A 12663-nucleotide genomic window follows, 5' to 3' on the forward strand; every position below is an offset into this window, starting at 1 on the left:
GATAAAAGATGTTAACCGGAAGAGTCCCCCCTTTCCTTAGCCAAGGATCTTGATTAGCCTTCTTCCTCTTCTGTTCCTCTTTCACGTATCAGCACTTCTACTCTTCTGCTCCTCTTTCACATCTATTTTCCTTTTTTTCCTCAATTCCTTATTTTTATGAAAATAGATTTTAATTTAGTAAAAGGCCTACTAACATAGCACCCCCTCTTTACTAACACCACATTAAGCCCAATAACCTCTTTTTCCACAATTCTTCAATTAAATCCAATCAAATGCTAAATAATTTCAAATAAATAATTTAATTCCAAATTAAATCAATTAATGAAAATATGGGGTGTTACATTCTACCTTTACCACAACCAGAATGTATCCCTCATGGATCTCATCCAGAAACAGACAGGATGCCTGCTCTGATACCAATTGAAATTTTGGTATGACAGAGTCAGGATGTCATATAAGGATGTCTTGACGTGTGATCTGACATTTTAAAACAGACAAGGTAGGAGTACAAATAATAGTGCATAAAAGCAAATAAAATACAACAGAATTGTTCACCCAGTTCGGTTCAACCAACCTACTCTAGGGGCTACCAAGCCAGAGATGAAGTCCACTATCAGCAGTATCAATTCAAAGCTAAACTCTCCCGTTTACAACTTCTCACTTAATCACTATCCAATGACCCTTCTACCTAAGTTCTCCCTAGATATGGAATATCTCCATTCCACTCCCAATCATAGCAATGATGTCTAGCAGTCAACACCTCAACCACTATATCGACGTCCTAATCACCAACATTCTAAATACACAAACAAACATAACCTGGATTTTCTTAACAGCTTCCTCCAAGAACACAACATCTCTTACCTACAGGCTTCGAGATTCACACTAAAATTCTCTTGCCTAACAGCTTCGAGAATCACATATCAGTGACCATCCCACAATCCGGGTGATTCACTTACACGACTAACCCTGAAGATTACATCTTTCTAAAACCGGCTAGCTCCTCAAAACATGGTGACCTTCCCACAATCCGGGAGGTTCACTCTACAGACTCAGCCCTTAGAAACTAGATTGTTAAAATTATGGTTGGTACAAAACTTAGGTTACAAAGCTTCTATTTATAACCTATTCCCAACTAGACTTGGGCTTATAACCACAGCTATATTTGCTGTTACAAATCAACAGAAATCTTCTGCTAAAAGAAAGGTCTTTAATCATAAGTTTCCTAGGTTGTCTCCACAATTAGAAACTACACAATCTTCAATATTCTGACTTGATTCTTTTGACCTTTAAATCGTAAAAAACTGACATGACAAATTGTTGCTAAAGTTACTCCACAATATAAGCTCCAAGATATTCTCCACAAATATCTCCATAAAATATGCTCCAAGTAACAACAATAAGTTGTTACACTTTTGCAAGAAATTCTCCTATAAAATCTTTCCATATTTAGTTTCCTAAATGTTCACCTTAGATATAGCTCATCATAGGATCCAATGTTTTAGGAATATTCTGTTTCTGTTATAATAGAATCCAAACTGTCGGCTCAAACACGATGTCATTTACGATGTCACGATATCTTCTTCGACATGTTGTTCCAGATGTTGAAACATTTCAACACAACATGTTTATCCATTAAATAGAACTTCAACCTACTTTCTCTTACAAGATATAATTCTATTTAACCTATTGCTGCTAAATTAGTTTTACCAAACATAAAGCTAATCCTCAAAAGCACTAACATTTTATTACTCTGCAGTAACTCAATTGTTCATTTGTTTCTGTCATTAATCAAAATCTCATCTCAAGCATTCAGTCTTTATTCCCTATTCTATTTTATCATCAATAAATCTTTACTTATTGTTCTTGAACTTCAGTTTTGGTTCTTACCTCCTATGTTATGACAAAAAGCGGGAGTAATATATGAAGTCAAAATGATGATCAATAATCAAATTCCTGAAATAAAACTGCTCACATTTTCTAACCCGATATAAATTTCTGTTTGTGTTAGAAATTGTTTTTCGTTTTTCAGGACATCATGAACTCTGGTTGGCTTCAGACTCTGAAAGTTACTAATATTGATTTGGAAATCAGATATTGGCAATCAGACTTAGTTTTTCAAGATCTTACTTAAGCAACCAGGCTTTGAAAGACCTTATTCATATGTAATAGACCAGGCTCTAAAAGAACTCATTTAGGCTCTGAGCTTTCCATATTGGAAATTAAGGGGAGTTACCCAGAATGGTTCATAATCATGATATATTGGAACTAGGGGAGTTACCCAAAACGGTTCATAATCATGATATCTGATCTTTATCAAGTCTCAGACTCAAAGGGAGTTTATAATACAAAGGATAAGTATTTATTACCTGCTACTCTAAAACTTTTTATGATTATGTACAAAATTTTGTCATCAAAATACATAGTTTTGTCATCATCGAAAGTGGGGAGATTGTTAGAACAAGATTTGGTTCTGCAATATGTCTCTGATTTTTTATGATAACAATGAGGCTGTTTGTATGAACAATTTTGTTATACTAACGTTTGTTATGTTGAGCATTTAACAAACAGGTTCTGATTCTGATGAAAAGGGATGGCCAAAACATCAGAAACTACCAAGTTATGTTTCCGCGCTACACAAGTTCTGATGAACAGTAGCAAAGCTTCAGAAGCATATGAAGTCATTACTCTGATACGAATTCTAAAGAAATCATTCTAAAGACCAAGTGCTAAATACCCTGAAGACGTGGTTCTGAAGACTCTGAAGACTTCAAGTTCAAAAGACTCAAGTTTCTGAAGATAAATGGTTTTGAAGACCAAGTGCTGAAGATTCTCAAGACGTAGTTCTAAAGACTCTTAAGACTTGAAGTTCTCAAGATCCAAAGCTTATTTTCTTTTCTTCCAACTCATGTTCTGAGCCTTTGAAGTTCAAGAAGAATAGAAGATAATGTTATGTAGTACGAGGTACAAGGTACAGACGAATGTTTCGTTCCACTACTAAGAAAGGAAGAACGTCGCGTACTATCTTGTCTCCAACTACGTTCAAGCCGCCAAACTTCTGGAAGTTCCAGAGCTGCCCTCCAACAAATATATTATTATATTGGCTATATAAAGGACTTGAAGACTCAAGAGAAAGCTGATAATTCACGATCATATTCATTCTTGAAAGATTGTTCATAGCTTTATATTCTTAAGTCTAGAATTTGAAATATATGGTTTACATTCAGCTGGTGTAGAAGCACTTATACTGTAAAAAACTATGATTCAAACGGTTGTTTGATTTTGCCTCAAGAGACCTGTTGGTCAGTAGTTTTGGGAAGTTTAGAACTAGAATGTCTTAAAGGTTGTTAGTCACAAGCGACTGTTTGTGCAGAGTTGTTAGTCACTGGTAGTTTCTTGTGCAAGGTTATTAGTCACTTGCGGGTAGCTTGTGCATTGTAGTTAGTCACCTGTAGTTTCTTGTGTATTGTTAGTCACCGGCGGTTGCCCATGCAATTGTAATCAGTTTGGTTATAGTGCATTAAGGCCTCGATTGAGAGAGGCAAAATCACCTTGGCGAGTGGACTAAACTGGCTTGGGAATTTTTCAAATGAACTAGTATAAACATACTTTGTTCTTTCCTTCTTGCACTTTATAATTATTATCAAGAGTAAAGAGTTTGCTGTTTAAAAAGGGGAGTTGTTTATTGATCAAAGTTTTGTTTGTTAAAAACCCTATTCAAACCCCCCTTTCTAGTGTTTTTCACACCTTCATGAGTATCTTAGTAAGCCATATCTCCAAAACCCTAAATATTAATCAAAATAATATAATCAATTAATTTAATTAACAAAAATCTCACAAAAACCCTAATTAGTTGATAACGAATGGTAACAAAATTTGACAGCGGAAAAAAAGAATCTATACACGAATAGGAAGAAGAACAAGCCATACCTAAAGGTTCTAGAAGTCTGACTTTGAACCCGTTTTCTGTTTTCCGTCTTCTTTAAGGTTCCAGCCGAATACATAATAGATCGATGAGAGATATCGATAAGAAAAAGAAGTTATACCTAAAAAAAGAAGTTGAGGAAGAAGAATGAAAGTACCGTAAAATTAAGGTTAGGATTAGGGGTATAACTTGCTACTTCTAATCAGGAAAAAATTAAATTGTTAACAATCATAAACAACACAAACAACAAATTAATGCAAAATAGGATTTTAAATGGTGAACATAATGAAAAAATATGACAAACCTGCGTTGTATTGATTTGAGGAAGATGGGAAAAAATGGTTGTTGAGGTTGGGAGGATGTAGAAACTTGAAGGATATCAGGGATGAAAGTGTATTTCGTACAATTGTGTCTTTAATAAAATATTGAGAAGGATGAAAAATTAAATGATGAAATGAGAAAGGTGTAGCATTTTTCGATACAAAGTTCAATCTTTTGAACGGATAATACAGGGCTATTCATTGTATTTGCCTGCAATATCAAATAAAACGTATCAAATGTAACTAATTAGAGTTAGTAATAACTATGAGGATGGAATTACAATTAGGGGTACTAAATAAGGTTTTTAATCTGTTTTAATTAGGTTAATTAAGTACTTTGGATAGTACATAACTTTATTATATTAATAATAAACATGAAAATAAGAAAATAAAAAGTCTAATAAAACTAGACAATCTCTCATCCCCCCTCTTGGGGTTTCTTCCGCACTACGTGCGTTTTCAAAAATACCCCTGTTTTCGGATATGTATCTCCGAAAGCAATTTTTTTTATTTAACATTGATTTGTTCCGTAGATGCATTTGCAGAACTTTTATTTGACGTTGTTTAAACGATTCGTAGATGCATTTACGGAACAATTCAACGTTAAATAAAAAAGTGATTCCGAAAATATATCTCTAGAGATAGGAGAACAATAAAATTTCGCCAAATATCTAAGAGTATTATTAGGTGGATTGAGATATTTTCAAAAACTATGATTAATCCAAATATTTTATTTATAAAGTTCAGTTTTAAAACTTTTATAACCTTGAACTTGTATATAGTTTTTATTAAATAAAAGATTAGTACGAGATAGTTTGGGAATGTTAAGTGGGCAGGATTGAGTATCTTCCGTGTCGTGTCCATGGCCACTTCCAATCTCTCCCAGCAATTTCATTCTTCTACTGCTTGCGCCATTTTCCGACGACCAAGTTTCGCCGTGAACATCCACCAGTATCCTTGTCTTAGAGGCAAAACCAAGAAGCACACAAAGTGGGCAGTTAAAGTAGAGCAGAGTCCACCAAAATCAAATATAAATTTGGAGCAACTGGCGGCTTTTCTGTACGACGATCTTCCTCACCTCTTTGATGATAAGGGTATCGATAAAAGTGCTTATGACGAACGTGTGTTGTTTCGAGACCCAATCACTAAGCATGATAATTTGAGTGGTTACCTTTTCAATATTGCCCTTCTTAAGACACTCTTTACACCTCAATTTCAGCTGCATTGGGTTAAACCGGTTTGTTTCTTTCTTTCTTCTTTATACAATATGTTTTGTTTGTTCAATTGGAGTTGTCGCACGCTCGCGAAATGTGAACAGAGTCGCCACCAATATATTTATCCCATAAGGGAAAGGAATATCAGAAAACCTAACAAAGGAAGGAACAGAGTCTTGCGACCAGAGAATCAAGGTACGGGAGTCGGTTACGCGAGGGGAAGGTACTAGCACCCCTCACGCCCATCGTACTCGATGGTATCCACCTATGTTTGTTCTATTCTAAGGGTGTGTAAATATAAAGCTTAATTACTAAGGGAATGCATGCAAATGAAAGAAAAAGAAACACGGGGAAAATAAGGTTTATAAATAGTTGTGCTCGCTTAGGCCCCGCGACCCAATGCCTACGTATCCTTTTCAGGAATCAGAGCGCCGTAGTTCGGCTCTTTAGTTTTTGTTTATTTTTGTGTTTTTTAGTTGAACAGTTACATTCGCACTCCGCTGCTCGACCTCTGGAGTCTTAAGCTGGGAATGGAGCGGAAATAACGTGTCCGATTAGGAGGAAAAAGAATGCCCTGAAGGCAAGAGAAAGAATGCCTCGGAGGCAAGAGAGAGAATAGAGATGATTGGTTTGTGTTTTTTAGGTGTAATTCCATGATGGACGAAAACCCACTACAAGGCTTCGCATCACTTCCTTACTTTGTTTAGGTCTGAGCCTTTATTAGATATTTTGAACTGTTTTTGGTTGGGTGTCTTTTAAGGGAAATTAATTTGTGACTTGAATCATGCCTTAAAAAGAGTTTTTTTTGAATATTTAGAGAATGCACATCGAGGCCTACGCCACAATCGTTTCTCTAAATGAAATACAGTTTTTGAATATTTAGAGAATGCACATCGAAGCCTACGCCACAATCGTTTCTCTAAATGAAATACAATTTTTGAATATTTAGAGAATGCACATCGAGGCCTACGCCACAATCGTTTCTCTAAATAGCGGTTAAGAAATACACCGAGGCCTACGCCTCAATCATTTCTCTTCCGCTAAGTGGGAAAGAACATACATCGGGGCCTACGCCCCAATCATTTCTTTCACACTAAAAAAAAGGCATTAGCATGATTCGCGTCGTCCTTTATTAATGTTTTAAAGTTGAAAAGAAAAAACGGGAGAAAACTAGCCTAAAATGAATAACTAACCTAAGTGTTTAAAAGGGAAGACTAACCTAAAAGTTATGGATTATGGGTCCTAAAATTCTAAAGGAACACACAAGTGAAACCACAATTACAAGTAAAAATTACAAGTAAACAATGGTACAAAATTAGTACAAAAGCATGACTTGAAAATATAGCACCAAACATGAAAACAAATTATTCAAAATAGTGCTAAAATGAATTAGAGGATACTATTTAATTTCTATGGTTTTTATATGACAAAAGCAAGAAATCTAATCAAGCAAAAGAATTAAAATACAAGCCTAAACTAATATTTTTTATGAACATTTTTATATGTCAAAAATTGTATTGAAGTCTAAGAATTAGTAAGAAAAATTAGCAATTTAATTACTCAAAGAAATATGAGGAAAATCTAATTAAAACCTAAATTTCACTAATAAAACATAGAACCAGGGGGTGTGAATTAGATTGTGATGCAGCATACATAATGAAGGCGCTGGGCCCAAGGGTGTTGCCAGCAATTCGGCCCAGAGGTTTATACACAAATTTTGTTATTGAAAAAAGAACATGGGCCATGGGTGATTGAATGAATTCGTGGCCCAAAGATACGTTAGATCCAATTATTATCATTTTCAATCCACACACAATAATAAATGAAAAATAAATGAAAATAAAAATAAAACAAAGAAGAAATTGGAAAGGGATTAGGGTTACGTTACTCTGTGACGTTCCCAATTCTCTCCGCTTCTTCCTCTTCACTTTCAAACTTTCAAACGGCGGCGAACTCAACGGCGGCGATAATCTGCTCATTCGACTCCGATCAACTCTCTCTGCCACCGTGAATCAACAAAGCAACATCATCTCGCCTCACTGACTCAAGAACTCAGCGTCATTCGGTCTCTTTCAAACGCGAATCACAATGAGGAAATCCAAACGATCCGCTTCCGATTCTGTAGGTACGGACATCTTGCACATTACACTTCTATTCTTCTTCTTCTCTTTTTTTTGCTTTGAAACAATTCTGAGCTTTTCCTTTTTCACGTTTGTGAGGTGAAGATGAAGGTTATGATGAAGATTGAAGCGAGGTTGCAGAGAGTTGATGGAGATTCTTGGTGATGATTGAAGATTGATGTTGAAGGAGGTTCAGAGGTGATGATGAAGTGGTGGATGGTTCAGAAGATGGAGAGTGAATCGAGAGCTTGAAGTTGCAGAGTGATGATGATTGAATGAAGATGCAGAGGCGTTGAGGGATGAAGATTGAAGAGAGAATTGTGAAGAATCATAAAGATGAATGAAGTGTCTATGATGATTTGTGGAAAGATGGTGGAGAGCCTTGAAGCTGAGTGAAAGTCCAGTTATATAGAGTTTCCAGGTTAGTTACTCTTCTCAATTTTTCTGTTATGATTCAGTTAGAATTCTGTTAGGAATCTGTTTAGTGGTTATGGCAGTTATGAGATAGTTAGGATAGGTTAGTTGCAAATTTATAGGATAGTAACTGAATTTCTGTTATGTGTTAGAAGGTAGTTATAAGAAGTTTGTTACATGGTTATAGCTGAGCTGGAAGTTAGTTAAAGAATGGTTATAAGTTAGTTAAGAGGTAGGACAAGTCAGTTAAGGGACTGTAGGTTAGAAAAAGTTTGTTGAGGTTAGTTAGGTGGTTATGAAATGTTAAGAGGAGTGTAGAACTGTTAGCAGAGGTGATGACAGTATGAATATATCTTCTACCCTTGAACTTGTTCTATCTATGTCTTGGTAAGGATTAGTCACCACTAGTTGTATTTCTCATTCAGATGCTTCGAAATAGTAATGATAATAACTCACCACCTAAATCTAAGAGCAAATCAGATGCACCAGAAAAATCCTTGATAATAGTGTCAAAACTTGATTATCAGTAACATGAATTGAATGCTGTTGCGTTGATTATAGACTGTAAATGGTTGCAGGGTTAACATGTGGAATGTGAAAAGCTGTATGTTTAATTATGTTAGGGTGCAAAGCAATGTTTCTGCCACTGTTAGGAAGAGATTGGGATATTTTAAAATGGTGTGATGCTGATATTTTCTGAATTTCCTGTGTGTTGTGTATCGATGCCGAATGACTGCATGATATGGGGCTGTTTTGATTGCTGCTTGTGGTTGTTAGGATAGGATATATGCTGATTTTGTTTTGTTATGCAGGGCTGACTTGGTATTTGTTGCTTGATTTTAGTAGGCTCGAAGCAGTGTGGCATAGGATTAGCAAGCTGCAGACCTTGTGGTGCAGGCTTGATACACATCGAAGTTTGAAGAAAAATGAAAGCTCAAAGAGAAATTCGGAAACTAAGTCAAAGGGCTGTAGAATCGATCTAAGAAGCAGGAACCCAATATATTTTTATATAACTTTTCCCTTGATGTAACCATGGATTTGGATCTTGTAATAAACGAAATTATGGATATGGCTCCTTTTGTAACAACTTATTGTATGTATAGAAAAATTATTCTTGAATATAATTTAGATTCTTCCATGGACACTTGTGAACATGTAAATCTCTTTATGACTTAGAAATGCGGTGGTAAGCTTATGATGGCATGGTTAATAGAATCTTGTGATATGTTCTTAGTCAAAAGTCCGATTGGTCGAATGTCCATAGTTGACTGAAAAGTCAACTGCTGACTCATGTAGTTTTTCCCTTCTTTTAAATACTTTTCGATGTAACTTCACTTGTAATTTATGATGGATTGGATGGTGAATGAAACTGTATGGACTTATTCTTCAAATGCTAAGAAACTTCCTCCTTTCTTTGAACATAATTTTCCAAGCCTTTCCTCCTTTTTTCCCGATTTGTGTGTTTGTACCAAGAGAAACATACTCAAATGAATTGAGCCCATAACTTGTAATGGAAACACTCTGAACGGACCAATGCTTGTAGCACAACTAATTCATCCAAATGAATCAGTGCTCCCGACTATAATAATAAACTTAGGATCAAGTGCCCCTTCCATTATGCTCGTTTTAAGACCTTGTGAGATCCCAATGCTCAGTTATTAACTACATGAATGCATGATTTTATTTATGACCTAAGATGTAAATGAATGAGATATGTAAGCCAATTAAGAAAAATTAGATGGGCAAATTTTGGGGTGCAACAGGAGTGATTAAATAAGTGATAAGCATTTAATTCAAATATGTTTTGTTTGTTCAATTGGATTGATTAAATAAGTGGGGCTGCTTATAGACAGGAGCTTATGAGATAACAACAAGATGGACAATGGTTATGAAATTCACGCTACTTCCATGGAAACCCGAATTGGTCTTTACAGGAACATCTCTCATGGGTGTTAACCCACAAAATGGCAAGTTTTGTAGCCATCTGGTAAGCTCTTCCAACTATTCTCCATCCATGGTTTCATCTCATCTTGCTAATTTTACTTCTTATTCATCAATTTCACAGGACTTTTGGGATTCACTAAATAAAAACGATTATTTTTCCCTTGAAGGTTTGTGGGATGTTTTCAGACAGGTACCATTTTATTTCACCCTTCGACATTGTTTAAATCCACTCTAGTTGTTACTACTATCAAGATCTTATATTTTGCAGTTGAGGATTTACAAGACACCAGAATTGGAATCACCCAAATATCAAATATTGAAAAGGACACGAAATTATGAGGTCACCCTTCTCATTCATATATTATACATTCATATCTCACATACTAATCTCTTTAAGTAATCAAATTTTGCTCTAATTAATACTCATCAAAACCTAAACTTCACAACCTTTTATGAAAACTGCACCACAAACGCCATCAAACGTTAATACAGGAGGATTATAATCCAATTAATTCATATATTTTTGAATGGCATAACAGGTTAGACAGTATGATCCGTTCGTAGTAGTAGAAACCAACGGAGACAAGCTATCTGGGAATACTGGCTTTAATGATGTTGCTGGGTAAGATTTTATACATCAAATAAAGCTATCAATTATTTAGTGCATGTTTGATTTGGGTTTTGGAAAGGCCAAAAGCAATTCTAGAGGTGTAGAACTGATTCTGGATGATTTTAAGAATGTTTGGTTAGGCAAAAGTAGAATTGATTCTGTCTCCAGAATTGATTCTACTTGAAGCTAGAATTTGTAGCTTCTGCCTCCAGAATTGATTCTGGATGATTTATACACTGTAATTTATTGTTCAACTCACTTTTACATAAATGTATCCAAACATAAATCAATTATGTTAAACTCAATTCTGCTAGAATCAATTCTGTCTCACCCAATCCAAACACACCCTTAGTCTTTGGGTCTCTATTTCATTTCAGATAATCCGTACATGTTAAAAACATTCCTACGCAGATATATATTTGGAAAGAATTCAACAGCAGAAAAGATACCAATGACTACTCCTGTCTTCACTCAAGCCATTGATCCTAATTTGTCCAAAGTTTCAATCCAAATAGTTCTTCCATCAGACAAAGAAACAAAGAGGTATTTATCTGAATTCCAAAGACTTTTGTTCCAAGAGATACATACATGTCCGTTGTTCTTAATAAAGAAATGCAGTTATTTGATAGGAGCAATATATTTAGTTGAATTAAGATTGATCATACTTACAGAGTTAGAGTTTAATCTTTTGACCAGTTTACCAAATCCTAATCAAGAAACAATTAGTGTGAGAAAGGTAGAAGGAGGCATTGCTGCAGTGATAAAGTTTAGTGGAAAACCCACAGAAGATGTTGTTCTCGAAAAGGAGAAAATCTTGCGTTCAAATATCATTAAAGACGGTCTTAAACCTAAGGCTGGTTGTTTGCTTGCCCGGTACAATGATCCAGGTCGAACATGGAACTTTATAATGGTATGCTAAAAAAATACTTTTTTGATTGTTCTCAATTGGTTCCCTCTATTTCTTTAGTTTAAAGCTACCTATGAATTTCAATCCTCAAATATTAATTTAATTTCCCACTAATTTTAAATTTTTCCCTCATTACCTGTGTTATAAAGTATTTTATTCTAATGCAACTGAATATGAACACGATCAGCAATGATGTTACCGCAAAACTGATATTTGTGGTTTTTGACATTGAAGAGGAATGAAGTGCTCATTTGGCTAGACGACTTCTCATTGGATTAGTACTCATGGCTTCTCTTTTTCAAGGATGCTCCAGAAAGTAAATTTTTTCTTATTGGATTAGTTCTCATGGCTTCTCTTTTTCAAGGACGCTCCAGAAAGTAAATTTTTTCTTCTTAAATATCATTTTCCCTCTGCAAGTTTTTCTATCTTTATGTCATTCTCTTTTGTCTGTCTGAATACATGAAATGTAATGTTATAAATCATCTTTATGTTCAAGGAGTGATGTGTGGAACCAAAAACAGACATTTTAATAACTATAGGGACGAATGAAGTGCATGCTCATTAGTTGTCACTGATCAAATTGTAAAAGAATAACAATGTACATTAAGCTTCAACTTATTCCTTACTATCCGCAGTTTTTGTTTTTATTACAAATTATATCTGTAGTTTATATAGAACAAAAATCCCTTGTACTCCCTTTAATATCTTTTGATTATAAAAAAAACCTTATTTTATCACTGTATCCAATTTTAAAGGAGTTTATTTATAATAATGAGATGTTATTTTCTTTATTGTGTAGTAGAAGTCGACCTCTTATTAATACTATTCATTCATGTTGAGAGATGAAAAATCTTTGAATTTTTGTATGACGAGCAATCATTAGAGAATTATAGAAGTAACTGAATATGAGATATCTTCTTAAAAGTTATAAAGATTAAAGTCAGCACAGAAAATACTCTTATTTCAAGAAACAAGATGCAGATGATTAAACATTGTTTGATTCTTTGCTGCATTTTCCAACTTGTATGCTGAATTGTAAAGGCAATTGCCAATGTGGCTGGCCCCAAGTCTGCATCAGGCTAATCCAAGAGAAGACCACCAGAGTTTAGTACGCAAAAGCTAATTATTATGCTCATAGATTAGTAGAGTCTTGAGCAAACTAGTAAGAGTGTATTATTTGATCCTTGGAATTACTTTGTTTTTAATTTC

At 34.8% G+C, this 12663-nt stretch overlaps 1 protein-coding gene across 2 annotated transcripts; it reads left to right on the top strand.

Annotated features, from left to right (window-relative positions):
• The first annotated feature begins 5045 nt into the window (after positions 1-5045).
• Positions 5046-12082, top strand: LOC131641359 (uncharacterized). Of its 2 annotated transcripts, XM_058911666.1 has the most exons (9): positions 5046-5482; positions 9843-9980; positions 10059-10127; positions 10206-10277; positions 10477-10559; positions 10959-11090; positions 11244-11457; positions 11689-11735; positions 11797-12082. In XM_058911666.1, the coding sequence occupies exons 1-8, from the start codon at positions 5108-5110 to the stop codon at positions 11731-11733; spliced, it is 1128 nt and encodes a 375-aa protein (XP_058767649.1). In that variant the 5' UTR covers positions 5046-5107; the 3' UTR covers positions 11734-11735; positions 11797-12082. The 2 variants fall into 2 exon arrangements, with proteins under 2 accessions (XP_058767649.1, XP_058767648.1); XM_058911665.1 differs by having other exon boundaries at positions 11689-12081.
• The last annotated feature ends 581 nt before the right edge of the window (positions 12083-12663 follow it).

Source organism: Vicia villosa, unplaced genomic scaffold, assembly GCF_029867415.1.
Source record: "Vicia villosa cultivar HV-30 ecotype Madison, WI unplaced genomic scaffold, Vvil1.0 ctg.003694F_1_1, whole genome shotgun sequence".
Lineage (NCBI taxonomy): Eukaryota > Viridiplantae > Streptophyta > Magnoliopsida > Fabales > Fabaceae > Vicia > Vicia villosa.